Here is a 15,253-nt window from a genome sequence, read left to right as displayed (position 1 = left end):
AATTGTTTCATTTGAAAGTAGACATTTAACTCTCTATAGATATATTTTTAATGTCTGTAAGGCAAAGATATACACAGAGTTTCGCGCTCAAGTTCAGAGAGACCGAGACGGCAGAAAGCGCATCCTGTTTGCTTTCATTATTTTACAAAAGCGCATTTTGTTGTTATTGTGAGTGCACACAAATAAACAGACTCTTTACAGATTCGAAAGATGTGTTACTCTTATCTGTATGACCAAAAATAAGGGAGTATTTTAAGAGCAAGTAAGCGCACTGGTGCCTCCATCTGTCCTGCAGTGAGCTACTGTTCAGCTTCCACACAGACACTTCAATAGCGCACATTTCTCTAGGTTAACATTAGATTGAGCGGCCATGTAAAGTTGCTAATACTTACATATTTCAGATGATAAGCCATATTTGAGGTCGATGAATGATAGGTTCAAGCGTTTGGATGTCCTGCCCGTCGATGTACTGTATTACCATAAAAAGTGACGTGACATGTGGCCAAGTATGGTGACCCATACTGGTTTGATATATCCTCCCTGAAATTCTAACTTGAGCATATGCTTTTATCTAAATTAACTTATAAATGACAAACTTCTCATCATTCAGTTATGTAAATTCATCCAACGTTGACTAGTAATATACTTGTATTTCATTCAATACTTAAAAGTTTAGATTTAAACAATAGTTCAATGTATTTAAAATGAACTGTTTTAACTGTCATGTACAGTGTGCTGTTCTATTGGAATCAATTTTGAGTCAAGTCAAGGATTCTCATTTGTATGAAATTTAAAGTGGCTTCTTTTGTGGAGTTCTTCAAATCTGTCACACAGGCTTTGTTTTTGTGTTTAAAACCAGTAAGAAATGTAATGAAATCTGATGCAGGGAACTTGAGACAAGTTAAACTTTTAACATGATGTTAAAATGGTTTTGGAACAGAGCTAATGAAAAGAATAAATTCTAAAAAATTCTTTGTTCTGAGTAAGTTTTACTACATACAGCAAGAATGATGTCTAGCTGATAAAGCATAACTACAGAATTGTGTTTCCACGGCTGTTCCAGGTCCACAATACTATCCTGTATGAAAAGCAATACTCTGAAAACTGTTCATCCTTCACCTTTGTCTGGCCCTGTCTGACGAGAGTACAGGCGTTTGCTTGTGTAACACAGATTCAACACAAATATAGAAGCAGATCAAACGCTCTCAGACGAGAGCAGATTCCATTTGAGTGTCGGTGCGGTGCATATCGCTGATCTTCTGCTGTGATTTTCCTCATTTCAAAAATGTGCTGTCTATCAAAACAATACATAAATGATCTGCAGCTCATCTAATAATGCTGCATTGTAAGATCAAAGGAGAATGATTTGGAAACATGCCATAAAGCTCTGATAAGCAACTCGATTACAGTAACTACGCATCTGGTGATGTTTCAAGGTCTTTTCCGACTAAAATCCTGCAGATTTGAGCATGTGGTGAGCTGTGTCCTTTGACAGATGACAGATTTATAACTTCTGTGACCTTTTGGTGTCTAGAAGCTTCAGTGCTGCTGAATGCAAGAGCTGCATACTGAGAAAAAATGACACAAGGAAGAAACTGCTGCAGCAGGAGTTTAAGCATACTGTGATTTTAAGTTTTGACTGGGTGTAGATTTGGATGGCAGTGATTTCTCCTTCCTCAGTCACGGTGATTAGATTGAATAATGTCAGATGCATTGAAAATTATTTATGCTGACAGGTTCTGGAACAGCGTTCCTGAACCTTCAGATCAAAATATTTTGGCAGTTTCTTTGTCAGTCCAGTCCATTTGTTCATGTATGCTACAGTCATGCAGAATGTGTGTTATATCAACCATCATAAAATACAAAGTGTATTAAATATTTCGACTCACCACACTTTGTCTTCCAGGAGAGGTGACCATCTGCAAAATACAAATATTTACAGATCAAATTCCTGTCATTTGTTTTGACTCACTCTAATAATTCCTGTTCATTAATTAGCACATTACAGCATTCACACATATTCAGGACTTCTTCATAATGTTCTGATTTGTGTCAGCACAGTGCACAATGTGCACACTGTTAGGTAATATTTTTTTCATTTTTACAGTATGCATTAGGGCTGCATTATTTTAGGGGAAATCTAAAAATTGAAAATCTAAATATATTATTATAAAAATATATAGAAATATTTCTTATTTGTTTTTGTCTAGTCATTTTAATACTACTACTGCTAATAATAAAATAATTATTTTGGAATATTTTGATAATAATAATAATTGTTATTATTATTAAAATATAGTAATATTTCTTATTTGTTTTTTATCTAGTAATTTAAATAGTAATTAATACATTACTAGACAAAAAATTACTAATTTAGTAATAATAAGCTGCTTATGTGTAAATGAACACAGTGCTGCGCTTTACTCGGACACATGCAGTGCATATATTTATTTATTAAATCACACATTTTGTGATTTGATAATCGCACTAAGCCATATTGTGATTTTGGTTTTACTTTGACTAATCATGGAGCCCTACTATGCATTTTCATTTTTTACTTATTATTTTTAAGGAAAAACACAGTAATGAGGGGTTTGTAATTTAACTGTATTTTAAGATATAACCCATAACATCGCTGATCAATCAACATTAACTTTATAGTTAAAAACCATGGTGAATCTGACCATTCTTGACAGCTGGAGTTTTCATTATCTAAGACAGTTTAGTCACAGGCTTGCAACTGTGGGATTGTGGGATTGACAGCAGAGCGCAGCAAGTGGCGAGAGTATCAGAAAGTTGTGAAATGTTGAACTTTATACAAACGACAGGCGAACTCTGCTGACATCTGTCAGACGCATTTCAAAATCGGAAAAAGTGACGCAAATGCATTTAATTCAGATTTAAAATGACATTTGCATGCTTTCATTGCAGCTAAACTGTGGCTGGGATTACAAAAGCATATTAAACGAACACCATACAGTAGCATTCACAATCATGCATGTGCATGTACATTTACAGTAAATAAAACTGCACATATCTGACATTTTGGGCATGCAGCATTGAGTGAATTTCTTCTGGTTTTAATCTAAACTGTGGCTGGGATTACAAAAGCATATTAAACGAACACCATATAGTAGCATTCACAATCATGCATGTGCATGTACATTTACAGGAAATAAAACTGCACATATCTGACATTTTGGGCATGCAGCATTGAGTGAATTTCTTCTGGTTTTAATTTTATTTTACCCCATAAAAAAAGAGAGGACATGTTTCACAGAGGAAGTGCCAGGACATCTTCCCTTTCAAACACAATAATCCTGGATATCCAAAGAGCACCAATTAGTTTGAAAACAACCTCAGAAGCCTTGCGTTTATGCTTAATCTCTGCTAAAGGCCATTACATGAGCATCTCTAGCGGATTATCCAAAAACACTGCGAGAAGACTTAGGATAGATTTTTATTCTATTCATACATATCAGTACATTCATACTGAGATTACGAGCTACAACCGATTAGTCCAAACAATATGCTTAATTGGATCTCATCTATCATCGTCTCGGAGGCACAATTCACCTGCTTCTGCGTGACATAATCGCTATCAGTCTCTGTGCTGCTCACGGTTTATTTTCCATTAAGCAATAATAAGCAGCTTTATCCGTCTGCTCGGGACTCACGCTGAGCGGGAAATGTTTTTCAGTGTAATCTGAATAATAAAGCTTAGCTTTGTTTTAGCAGAGAGCTTTGCAAAAGCCATCATTATATTGTCCTGTGATACGTGAGAGACGAAACCTTTGAAAGATCTTCTACACGCTCTGAGTTCATGTGCTAAACTTTCATATATCTGGGGTTTAGACATATACAGTTTAAAATGCAATACTTGTTTAAAGTTCATAAATTATGAAATGAGCTCAATAAATAACGTAAATAAAGACCAAGTAGTACTAAAGTACTTCATTACCTTAAATACATGTCTACACACGTTCATGACTAGTTTTTGTTTTTTTTTGACCTTTAAAATCATGAATATCATTATTTTAACATCTTACTCCATTTAACATTTCAACTAACCCTGCCATGTCAGAAAAAAGGTCAAAATATATTAAAGATATTTTAAAGAAAATTACTGACCTTAACACATAATCATGAGGGTCTACAGGGGTCCTTTTTATGATGTCATTTCCTGTTTTATGCCTTTGTCACATGACCCAAAAATGGCTTTACACCACACTGACTTTGATTTGGCAGACAAAAGTTTTAATATGAATAATATTATAAATGTATATAAAATTATATTATAATATTGAATAATATGACATATGTATATATTAAATATTTAAATATTTAATAATATGTATATAATATTATATATTTATATAAATTATATAAACAATTAATAAATAAATAATTAAAATATGATCAATTTATATTGAATAATATTTAATATAATATTCTAATAATTCAAAATATTGATATTAAAATGCAAAAAATAATATTTAAATATATAAATATTTGAAAGTGTTATATATGATAAAATATTTGATAATATTTTACATTTATATGAATTTGTTTTACTGCTTTTACCCCAAATTATTCTAAAAAAAATTATAATAATAAATAATACATCAAACCACTTAATTTACTGTTCCACCACAACCTTTGTTGAAGTGCCACAGAAAACATATAACATACATATAAAAACTTAATTTTAATTCAATAACATGACTCTAAGGTGTATTCAAGTCACTGTCTGTATAAATTAATTTTTTTATATATTTTTGAACAATTCAATAGATCCAGATAGAAAATGCATCACGTCACAAATCCTTAAATAACACGTGCTGTAAATGAAAAGCCTCACACAAATGACTGATACCTCAGATAATCCTAATTACACATGTGCTAATGTGCTTTAAACACAAACCTGTTCAAGACTGTTTAAGGGTCATTCAAAAGCTGCTTTTCTACCAACACTGGATTAATAATGAAAAGAAATGTTCTGAGGTGATTAGAGGTGCTAGTGTGAATGATTAAACGTATACTTTCTGCATTTTCTGGTGTAGAAAGTACAAGTCTCCAACACACACAAACACACTCAGGGTCGCTCAGGGTCACTGGGTTTGGTCTAAAGGGACTTTGAATTCAGTGCTGCTGTTTTACGTCTCCCTAATATCTTAAGATCATAAGTCTTACTCTACATCTTTAGTAATATATCATAGTATACTAACCGTAACACTGTAAAGCCTGACATAAACAATAGTCAGAAAAATCCTTTTTTTGTTTATGGAACAGTTTATCAGTTTATTTTTTGTTGAGTTTCATAATTGATACATCAGGCTTTTATGGCTCATATAGTCTGTTATAGTGAGAATATGGAGGAAGAACACCTCAATTTTATTCAGAGGCTCAAAATGAGCAACAATATTTGGTACAGATGCTGATATTTATATGGACAAAAAGTAAGAAGAAATTCTGAGATCTTCATAACAGAATACTTACATAAAATGATATAAATATAAAGTTTTCACACTGCATCTCCAATAATATGTCTTAGTAAGATGATATTTCAATGCTTAGTTTTATGATCAAAAAATATAATGCAATGCAATGATTGAGAGATAAACGTTCCTCAAACGTTCTTCAAAAGCCTGATGATCATATTTGATCATCACATCTGAACGTGATTTTTTCTAAAAAATGATCTATGGATAATCAAGTAAACCAAAACTGCTTCAGTCCAGTAAGTGTTCATCTGCTTGCATTTACTTCTGTAAGTTAATGGTCTGATTCTGCTGTGATTTAAGCCCTTTCGTCACTAAATGATGTATCATACTTGCTGAAATACATATTCAGAAACTTCTTCATCTCACTCAGTCAGAAACTCCTCTCAGAAATGAACCACAGCCAGGCTTGGATGCCATTTGTCACGTCTAACAAAAATAGAGTCCACTGCAGCTGGACAAGTGCAAATGAGCTCCAGCCTGATAAATCTAGGCCTGTCTGAGACGCTGCAGCCAGCAGGAGCTTCAGCAGCAGCAGCAGCTTTATGGCCAAAGATCTGGACTGCTAATATGAAGCAAACAGGGTTTATTGATGCAGGAACCGGAGAGGAATAATGTTTTGCTGTTCTACATTTAACTATGCCACATTTATATATCTGATAAGCGGTGATCTCACAATCTACTGAAAGCCACTTTAGATCAGTGGTCCTCTACTGGTGGGTCTTAAACCCTATATTAATAAATATGAATATATCTGATCTTAAGAAAATTTTGGGTCACAATTTGATGCCCAAAGGAAAATGAGGCAAAACCAGTTGAGTAGCATCTGTTAAATGCCTTTATGACTTTACTGGTCTTGGGCTTTTGAGCTCATATAATCCACTGATTTTATATATAACTGATGGGATGTGGTCATTAAAACATTATATATCATGAAAGACCTCGCTGCCTTATCTATTGCTCCGGGGTCACAGATAATCTACAGTCACAGCGAGTCTCATCTGACTTGTAAATAAAAATGACACTGACATCTGTCAAACCTGATCTCTGAGAATCATTAGCTCCCAGAATAAACATAGACTCACATCTACTGCAATATCACTTTTATATTTAGAAAGCACAGGAAATGTAACATTAAAGGGGTGGTTGACTTTTTTTTTTCTAGGCTTGATTGTGTTTATGGGGTGCAGTCTAACAGGTGTTAATGCTTCGTTTTAAAAAAAAAAAAAAACATTATTTTTCACAGGAATGTGCTAGTTAAAGATGGTTAAGTAAATGTATATTTTATATATTTTTATATGTATATGAGTGTGTGCGTGTGTGTGTGTGTGTGTGTAATTGAATATACAATATTCAATTAAAAATAAACAGTTTTAAATGCTAAATATTAAATAAATTATATATATATAACAAAATATTTCATATATTTAAAAATTATTTTATCTACAAAATATATAAAATGAAAAATCTTAATACTTGAATATTAATAGCAATTATAAAAATAACAGTAAAATATCTGTACTCATAACAGTAATTAAAATCTGAGGGATAAATGTGCTTATTTGATATGAAAATGTCACAATGCAAGAAAAAATGTCAATCCTATTATGAAGCCCATTAAAACGTACAATAATTACATAGTTATAATTAATTATAATTATTGTTTTACATGTAATCAAGTTACATTATTTTCATGACAACTGAACAGCTTCTCATTACTGTACTACAGTGTTATTTCTACTGTACTACAGTAAAATGTTACTGAGTTACAATCAATCATTGTAGTGCAGTAAGTGTAATATAATTATTAAAATCAACAAATTAAAGACAGTCCATCAAATATTTCCATGATGTACAGTATAAATACTTTACCATTTAAATAACACGTCATACTCCTTCACATTACAGTAATGAGAATTTGGCAGGAAATGTATGCTTAACCGTCCTGAAAAATGCAATGCAAACTTCAATAGGCTTCTTTTTTTCATGCATAATATAATCTCTTCTTTCTGCCGATTTTTCCTCACATCTGAGTTTGCTCAAGTTCACTCAAGGTACAAATCAACTTTCTCATCAAGATGTCATTTAATGACGTTTGATGCCTCTTGCATGTAAATACAGACATTTTACGTTAAAATTATTTACGATGAACCTGTGAACGCATTAGTAAAATGCGTCCTGATCTGCAACATGCACTGCAGCAGAATGCAACTGTAACATGCGTCTCCTTCGAAATGCAGAGGCGCAGAACACGCACGAGCGCAAGTCATTTAGTCAAAGTCAAGGTCTCTCACGCACGCATGCAATCAGATCATACGATGCCGCGCGCTGCAGTGTTAACACGGCTGATTAAAGAGCGTCTTACCGCGGGCAGCAGAGGCTCCATTTGCGCGCTTTGGTCCTTCACGTCCATCTTCTGTACCTGTAGATCAGCTCCAGTGCGTGTAGTGCGTACTGTGTGCAGCGTCGCCGATCAGTGCAGATGATGTGCTCACATATTTAGTGCAGTCATATTATCACAGTGCTCACTCATAAGGGCGCGTGTAGCTGCTGTGTGACGCAGTGGTTACACTTGTTCTGAGAAAAGTCTTGTGAGATTTACATCATGCGATATTCATGCAAAGGTCGACTATTCAGTGAATACATTTAACAAACAACTAAATAAACATTCTCAGGAAATTTCTGCTGGCCGAAAACAGTGGTTTGAGATTTTATACATTATCCTTTCCTAGTTCACCGTTTCATGACTATATTGCTTTATGTATAATGACAACATCCCATAGTGACAACTTACCTCTATACTGTGACAACATGCCCCGCTGTGAGATCAGTATTTAGTCAGTGCCTTTTTTTCTTGGAAAGTAATGGTAAAAATGTTCAGTAGCTTTTTTTGCAAGACTTTAAGGTTTGTATCTATACAGAAACTGACTTTGAAATACAGTAAATCTACTCTGAGAAATACTGGAGTAAAACTGTACCAACAGGTCTCGTATGATTACATTTACGCTTTCTTCTTTACAATAACTCTGTCTGGTTTGTTCAGAAACAGCCTGAGAGTCACGGTCAGTGCAGTGGTTTCACATTATGAGGCAACAAAACTCCTGCTGCGCTTTTAAATTTGCCATCTGCACTGCCATTGTCAGGCCTGCACTACGGCTCAACTTATTTATTATTTGGGTGAAGCTGATATAAAAGAAATCCTGGACCATCTTTAAGCTGCTTTTAACATCATCTACAGTAACAGCCTCCTGCTCATATACAGGATTTGGACATTTAAGTCAAACTTGTGTTTCAATTTCATTGCATTAGACCGCACAATCAAACCAGTAATCGTTTGTGCTCAAATGCATCACATATGCCATCATATAATGCAAGTGTCTTTCGGTTTCATAAATACGAGGTTGTCGCCATCTAGTGTTCGCAATTGTGTAATACAGGTTTACAGCGGCTGATCTAATTAGTAAGATATGGTGGCCTTTTCCTTGAAGATCAGGTTTTTGAATCAAATAATGAACTGTACGTTAATATCATAATTAGCCTATATATCGGAACTCTAAAGTAACCGTTTTAAAAGGTTGCTTTACTAGGCAGCGTATCACTGAACCACAGGGAGGCAGCAAACTATCAAAAAGCATACAGGATTTCTCAAAACAATAGGGTACTATCACACTACTCTTACTTTGTCCGCTATATCTGTGCATGGCTAAAAAAGTAAGAGTGGTATGACAGTATGTTATCCTGAATTCAGCCAAATTATTCCTCAGGAGAAGAATTAGAGGAGTACGAATAAATGTGCAGTGTAGCGTTACTTCAGGACCAAGATTAAGAGCCAAATGGTGTAGTGTTTTATAACACATTTTATAAATCTGTTCAAAACTCTTGATAACTTATGAAATCTTGATGGTAATTGCAAAATGGTCTGGTATTTACTTATGTGAATCATGATATTGTACACAATGTGTGCTTTTGGCAATAGTTGAGTGCTCATTTACATTCATATATATATATATATATATATATACGCCCATCAAGGTTAAAGATTTGTGTGATACAAGACTCTATTATTATATGTAGTCATGTTTTAGTTTACGTGTGTGTAACATACGCTACTGTGGCCCCAAAAGGTATGTGGATGCAAGTCGTGCGTAAAAATCCATAAATGCAGTTGCACTAGATAAAATATCAAAGAAACTATCAGTTTAAATATATTCTATTTTCTGAGCCATTGTCACAATAAATTTTACCCAAAAGTTTCCAAGATATTATATTATTAATTTTCAGGGGCAGTTTATATCTTTATGAGATTATGTAGATAATTTATGCCAAATACTTATAAAATCAGTGAACTAAAAAGGACACTACATTGTCTAACTCAATTAGACAGGCCCATATTTAAAAAAAATAAAATAAAAAAAAAACAATCCAGGGCATTTTTGTCCTGATAACTGGTTAATTTCTGGCCCGATAACTGGTTAATTTCTGGCCCTAATCATACAAGAGCAACCACATGGCTATGCACTTACATTTGACAATAAGAAATAGTCCGAATGTTACATTCTTAACTTCGAATCTCTTATTTTACAATCTGAAACAATTTTGTGCTACATTTAATGCATGGCAGTTGGTTTGATATTTTATTTAATGCAATGACACTGATTAAGTGCCTTCTCCGTTTAACTTTAGGGCTACTGTAAAATATAATAGCCAACTGCATTTATGCCCATTTAAAAAAAAAAAAAAAAAAAAAAAAAGTCTAATTAAATGAGTAACTTATATAAAACTACCAAAAAGGTTGTTCTGGTCGATTTTCTGATTTGTTGCATTGCATGACTACATTTTATTATGAAAATGCATCGTACAGGCAACTAAATTCACATTGTCACTGGCGTTATCGATATACCTCTCTAAGACGGGTAGCCTAGAGAAAAATGAAACAAATATTTGGTTTCGGAATCAGCTTAGTTGGAATCTTATGTAGCCTACTTCGCCCGGGTTTCACATTCTGTCATATTTATTGCAATTAAGCACATCACAATTACATTACCTTTACACATTAGCAGGCCTAACTCGCGTTTTTCTCATGAGAAAACAGCCCATGAAATACAAATGAACATGAAATACAAATGAACGTCTGGGTTGGTAATAGCCTACGTGAAATGATAGCCTATGTTTTTATCTCTACAACAAAAAAACAAAACAAAAAAGAACATGATTTACGCAGGTGTGGTTAAAAACATACGTCCACAAAACGTTCACAAAATGAAACTACGGACTATGATGGTGATGAACACGACGACGCGACTCTAAAAGCAACATCAATATAAGCTTACATGAAAACCGACCTCTGACAGACATGCGTCCGCCATGCAGTGTTGCCAGATTGGAAATGTCCAAGTATCGTACCAGAAGCTCAAAATTATCGTATTTGGAAGAAAATTATCGTACACGAGTCAAACGTAGGCTACAGAATACAGCTATTTATCTAAACCAACAACTTTGACACGACCTGCAAATTACCACAATAGATAACTAGGCGTACCGTGTTTACATTGGACGCGAGCAGTGCGACAAAATACTATAGAAACCATTATAATCAGTGACTGTTTGCACTGGAGGCTGTCATCGGAAGCCTGTGTGTTGCCAGATGTTGAGGGGGTTCTTGCCGTCATGGACCGCAACAGTGCTCGTTGCCTTTAAAGCAGGGCACCCTCCTGCATTCTTAACACACTCTGAGGTGCGCACGAGCGCATTTAGAGTGTCTGTAATGAGCCGATTTCGTGTATGAATATAGAAGCCCTATGACTACAACTACCATCATTTGAATTGACAAAATTATGAAATTATCGTACATGGGATTTTTTTTCCATTATTGATCGTACATCGTACAGAGGTCAAAATTATCGTACAAATACGATAATTATCGTACGTCTGGCAACACTGCCGCCATATTTCCTGTCAGAGTGACTCTTTTTGGCGGGCTCTTCAACGGGTACGCAGCTACTTCCAATTCAGTCAGAACATTGTTTTCGTCGTAACAACTGGAATCGGCAACCTGTACGACTTATTTTTTCAAACATCAAAATATTTAATATATGTAGCTATTCGAACGAACGTCTAAGCAGCCTACATTAAACAAACCTAATCCGGTTTTCTACAGGTAGGCCTATTGTACATCGACATTCAACGAGAAGAATCACAAATGGATAGATGAATACAAATATGTACAGTACTTTCATACTTACAATAGGTTTGACAGTTAGAACCTTAAAATGTCATTTGCGAACGAAAACCGCTTACATCTCTGCTCGAGTCAAAGTTTTTCCGAAGCGTGACGTCCTGCGAACGACGCGACCAAGATATAGGAATAAATAAACAAATAAATAAGCACATAAATATGAATAAATAGATTATAAGTCACTCGTGAATCCTTGAACACATGAGCCATGCACGAGTTTTTCTAACTGTGGGGGTAAAAGCTGTAGTAGCCGATGTCCTTGGAGCAGTTTTTCTCGCATTCCCTCGACGTCAACATTTCAGATTTTAATGGAGACGATGTCTCGGAAACCGGCGTGGCAGATGGCGAAATCCTCCTCCGCTTGGCTTGCTCGAAAATCCCAGAATCGCTCGAATCGATCGACTTAATTGAGGACGGGGTTTCTATCCAGCTGGATTCAGACAGGTCTTTGGGTTTGGACTCATCCGCGACGCCTAGCGGTGACCTCTCTGACGCGATGGCGTCTCCGTCCTCGAGGCCAGGGACCAGGTAAGTGGAGGAGGTTCTGCTCCCCACGGAGTTGGATGGCCAGCAAGACAGGACAGAGCTGGACTTGCTGCAATATTGCGGTGGCGTGCGGGGGCCCCACCCCGGCGGCTCGCCGTAATACCCCAGGGGTCTGTTAGAGCATCCCGCGCCGGGCAGGGGCAGCGCTTTAACGCCAGCAGCTGCGTACGACAGAAGGGTTGCCGCGTTACCGGCAAAATCGGCAGCATCGTATGCCGAGGCGGCAAAGTCCAGTCGGTTGTTGGCAGGGGTGACAAACCATCGCTGCGGGGAGGCCACCGTGGTCTCCTCGGTTTGTTGCGGGGAGAGCAAGCTGTTACTAAGTGGGACGCTGCGGTCCGTGCCAGGAGCGCCTCCGACGCCAGGGTGAAAGCGGGACTTGGCATACGAGCTGACAAATTGGTCCTGCAGGAAAGAACCAGTCATGGCATATCTTGCGCCAGGCATGATCTGAGAGCGCGGAGAGTCACCCGGGGACGGCGTCAACCGATCGATGTCGCACCCTGTGTAGACACTGGAAAAAGATGGTGGACAAACACGTTAATGTTGCATAGGAGAAGCGTAGCTAACCGTAAATAAAGCGTTGCAAATGTGCTCGAGAGCATACGATTTTCACTCACAATTTTCCATTCTGTGCGTAATTGCGCGAATAAACAAATTAGCACCGCGCACGGTCAATCCATATGCATACTGCACCAGATTATAATTATTCGAAAATAACTAAACGGTGTTGTTTTTCTCAACTTTTCTAAATAAATATTGCTGGCCAAAACACACAGTACCCGATAAAGCCATAATGAGATGCTGTGAAGGGAAATGAAGATTTTAGTCTAGAGATTTGCCAGGCCAAAGCACAAAACACACGCAAATGCTTAATACATCGGCCAATGGGAATTCAAAGTTTTCGAAGAACTCGAAGGGAATTCAAAGAGTTAAAATCATCTTTGTGCGATTTGACACTTTAAGCAGCATTCTTTCATGCAGATGCACCGATTTGAAAAATAAATAAATACAATTACACATGATTCTTAGTTCTTGCAATAGTGCTAACCTGCCAGAGTTGTGGTCTTTATGTCGGAGAAATAGAAATGCGCGTGCACATATACAGAATGTATTTTGGTTAAGCGCATAAAACAAAATTTAATTCATGTGCGCCTAAATTAATTTTTTCACTCAAATTAATTATGTTTAATATGATTAACCCGGACTACATTTTTTTTTTAATATGCGAGACAGGATAGAAAAGGTCACAATTTCAACAAGAAAAATCAAAACTTACGTGTCATAATTGTCACGGAATCCCTTTGCAAATGGATTGTGGTCGATTTTTAGCTGCGTGATCTATAAATGACAGAAAATTCAAACACTTAAAAACGTTTTACCTCATCAAATCAACCGAATTTTCAGAAATCAAACTTCTCTCTTACATCAGTATTTTGATATGCGGTGACCGCAATAAACTGCGTCTCCGGGAACGTGAAGGTCTGCACGCGACCGGGTTGGCTCGTGTCCTCGGTTCCGTCCTCGTTCACCTGCACCACATGCAGTCGAGGCTGGTATTTATGCAGCGACTGCAGGACGACCATCTGCAGGAATTCAAGCGAAAAAACGAGTCAGAGAACATCTCATGCGTCTTTACGCTCCCGTTGTTCCATTTCGAACAGCAACATTAAACTAATTTAGTTACATTTTACCAACAGTTTTGTCAGCTTATTTAAATGTAATTCATGGTTACATGTAAATTAACCGGTTTAACTAAAGTAATTTAAAAATATATACTTATTATGGCTGGGGGAAAAAAAAAAATTCCACGTGGTTACAACAACGAATGTTAAGGTAGCTTATTTTCATTTTTAAATGATCTTACCACAAAATATACGGTTTTATATTTAGATAAATATGAACTAATACTAAAAAAAACGTAACGAGATTGTTTTGTGGAGCTGCTTGTAATTCCACAAGATTGTAAAGTGCAACTTCTGTAAAGAGCTACCAATAATTTCATTTTCTCTAGACAGAAATGCACAGCATTGTTGTTAACATTTCTAACGCAGTCTGAAAGCATTACACAGTAGGGAGACCAAAAAATAAAAAAATAAAAATAAATAAATCTATCGATAAATAACTAACCTGTCCTGTGTTGTTCGTTGCTCCTTTATTGTTGGTTAGTTTAAGTTTTCCAAAGGATATCTCTTGACGCATCCAGTGCGCACCGGTGTTTGGCGAATCCGGGTGCATGTACACTCGGTTTCCTGTTTACAATATAATTGGAATGTCAGTTCTGAGCCAGGACAACAACAAAAATAATAAATAAATCAATGATTAAAAATAAAAATGTTATTCAAACAGATAATAATAATAATAATAAAAATAATAAAATCACAACAACATTTCGATTTATTATTATTATTATTAAAGCCAAAAAAGAGAAATAAAACCATATTTGTTTACCTGTAACATTCGTGTCCGCTTTGCCGCACGGGACCCATTTTCCTCCTTGAAAGCGCCAATGGTTCGGATCCGCAAGAATCACGTCCACGAAGATATTGTAATGCGCCGTTGGGTCAAGACCAGATACATTGAAACTCAAAAACGGGAACATTCGCCTGAGGGTATATAAAATGTAAAGTTTCAGTGCACAAAACTGCAGCTCTGCTAGCCAACGCGGGTTTGCGATCTTTAATTTGAATATAAAAAAAATGTTTTCCAAGGACATTAAATTAATAATAAAAAAGCACTAAACGAATGTAAATATTTTGGAAAAGCAAATCTAAAAACAATACTTTGGATTAATAAAGACGAACACTCTTAAAAATAAAGGGGCTTCACGATGCCATAGAAGAACCTTTTTTGTCTAAATGGTTCCATAAAGAACTTTTAACATCTGAAGAACCTTTGTTTCACAAAAGGTTCTTTGTGGCGAAAGAAGGTTCTTCAGATTATAAAAAGGTAAGAAAGAGATGGTTCTTTA

At 35.9% G+C, this 15,253-nt stretch overlaps 2 protein-coding genes across 2 annotated transcripts in view; both read right to left on the bottom strand.

Moving 5' to 3' along the window:
- Positions 1–7,993, bottom strand: part of LOC107722898 (sodium-driven chloride bicarbonate exchanger-like) — a 65,925-nt gene extending 57,932 nt beyond the window's left edge. Inside the window, exons 1-2 of the mRNA XM_016531394.1 lie at positions 7,867–7,993; positions 1,890–1,919 (exon numbers count right to left, since the gene is read on the bottom strand). Of these exons, the coding sequence (XP_016386880.1) occupies positions 1,890–1,919; positions 7,867–7,914 (78 nt within the window). The 5' untranslated portion in view covers positions 7,915–7,993. The remainder of the gene's footprint in view (positions 1–1,889; positions 1,920–7,866) is intronic.
- A 3,498-nt stretch (positions 7,994–11,491) lies between these two features.
- The window catches only part of LOC107722921 (T-box brain protein 1-like), a 6,001-nt gene continuing 2,239 nt past the window's right edge, over positions 11,492–15,253 (bottom strand). Inside the window, exons 4-6 of the mRNA XM_016531418.1 lie at positions 13,710–13,868; positions 13,562–13,623; positions 11,492–12,796 (exon numbers count right to left, since the gene is read on the bottom strand). Of these exons, the coding sequence (XP_016386904.1) occupies positions 11,959–12,796; positions 13,562–13,623; positions 13,710–13,868 (1,059 nt within the window). The 3' untranslated portion in view covers positions 11,492–11,958. The remainder of the gene's footprint in view (positions 12,797–13,561; positions 13,624–13,709; positions 13,869–15,253) is intronic.

Source organism: Sinocyclocheilus rhinocerous, unplaced genomic scaffold (assembly GCF_001515625.1).
Source record: "Sinocyclocheilus rhinocerous isolate Xijiao unplaced genomic scaffold, SAMN03320098_v1.1 scaffold934, whole genome shotgun sequence".
NCBI classification, from domain to species: Eukaryota; Metazoa; Chordata; class Actinopteri; order Cypriniformes; family Cyprinidae; genus Sinocyclocheilus; species Sinocyclocheilus rhinocerous.
This window is presented reverse-complemented; position numbering and strand designations above follow the sequence as displayed.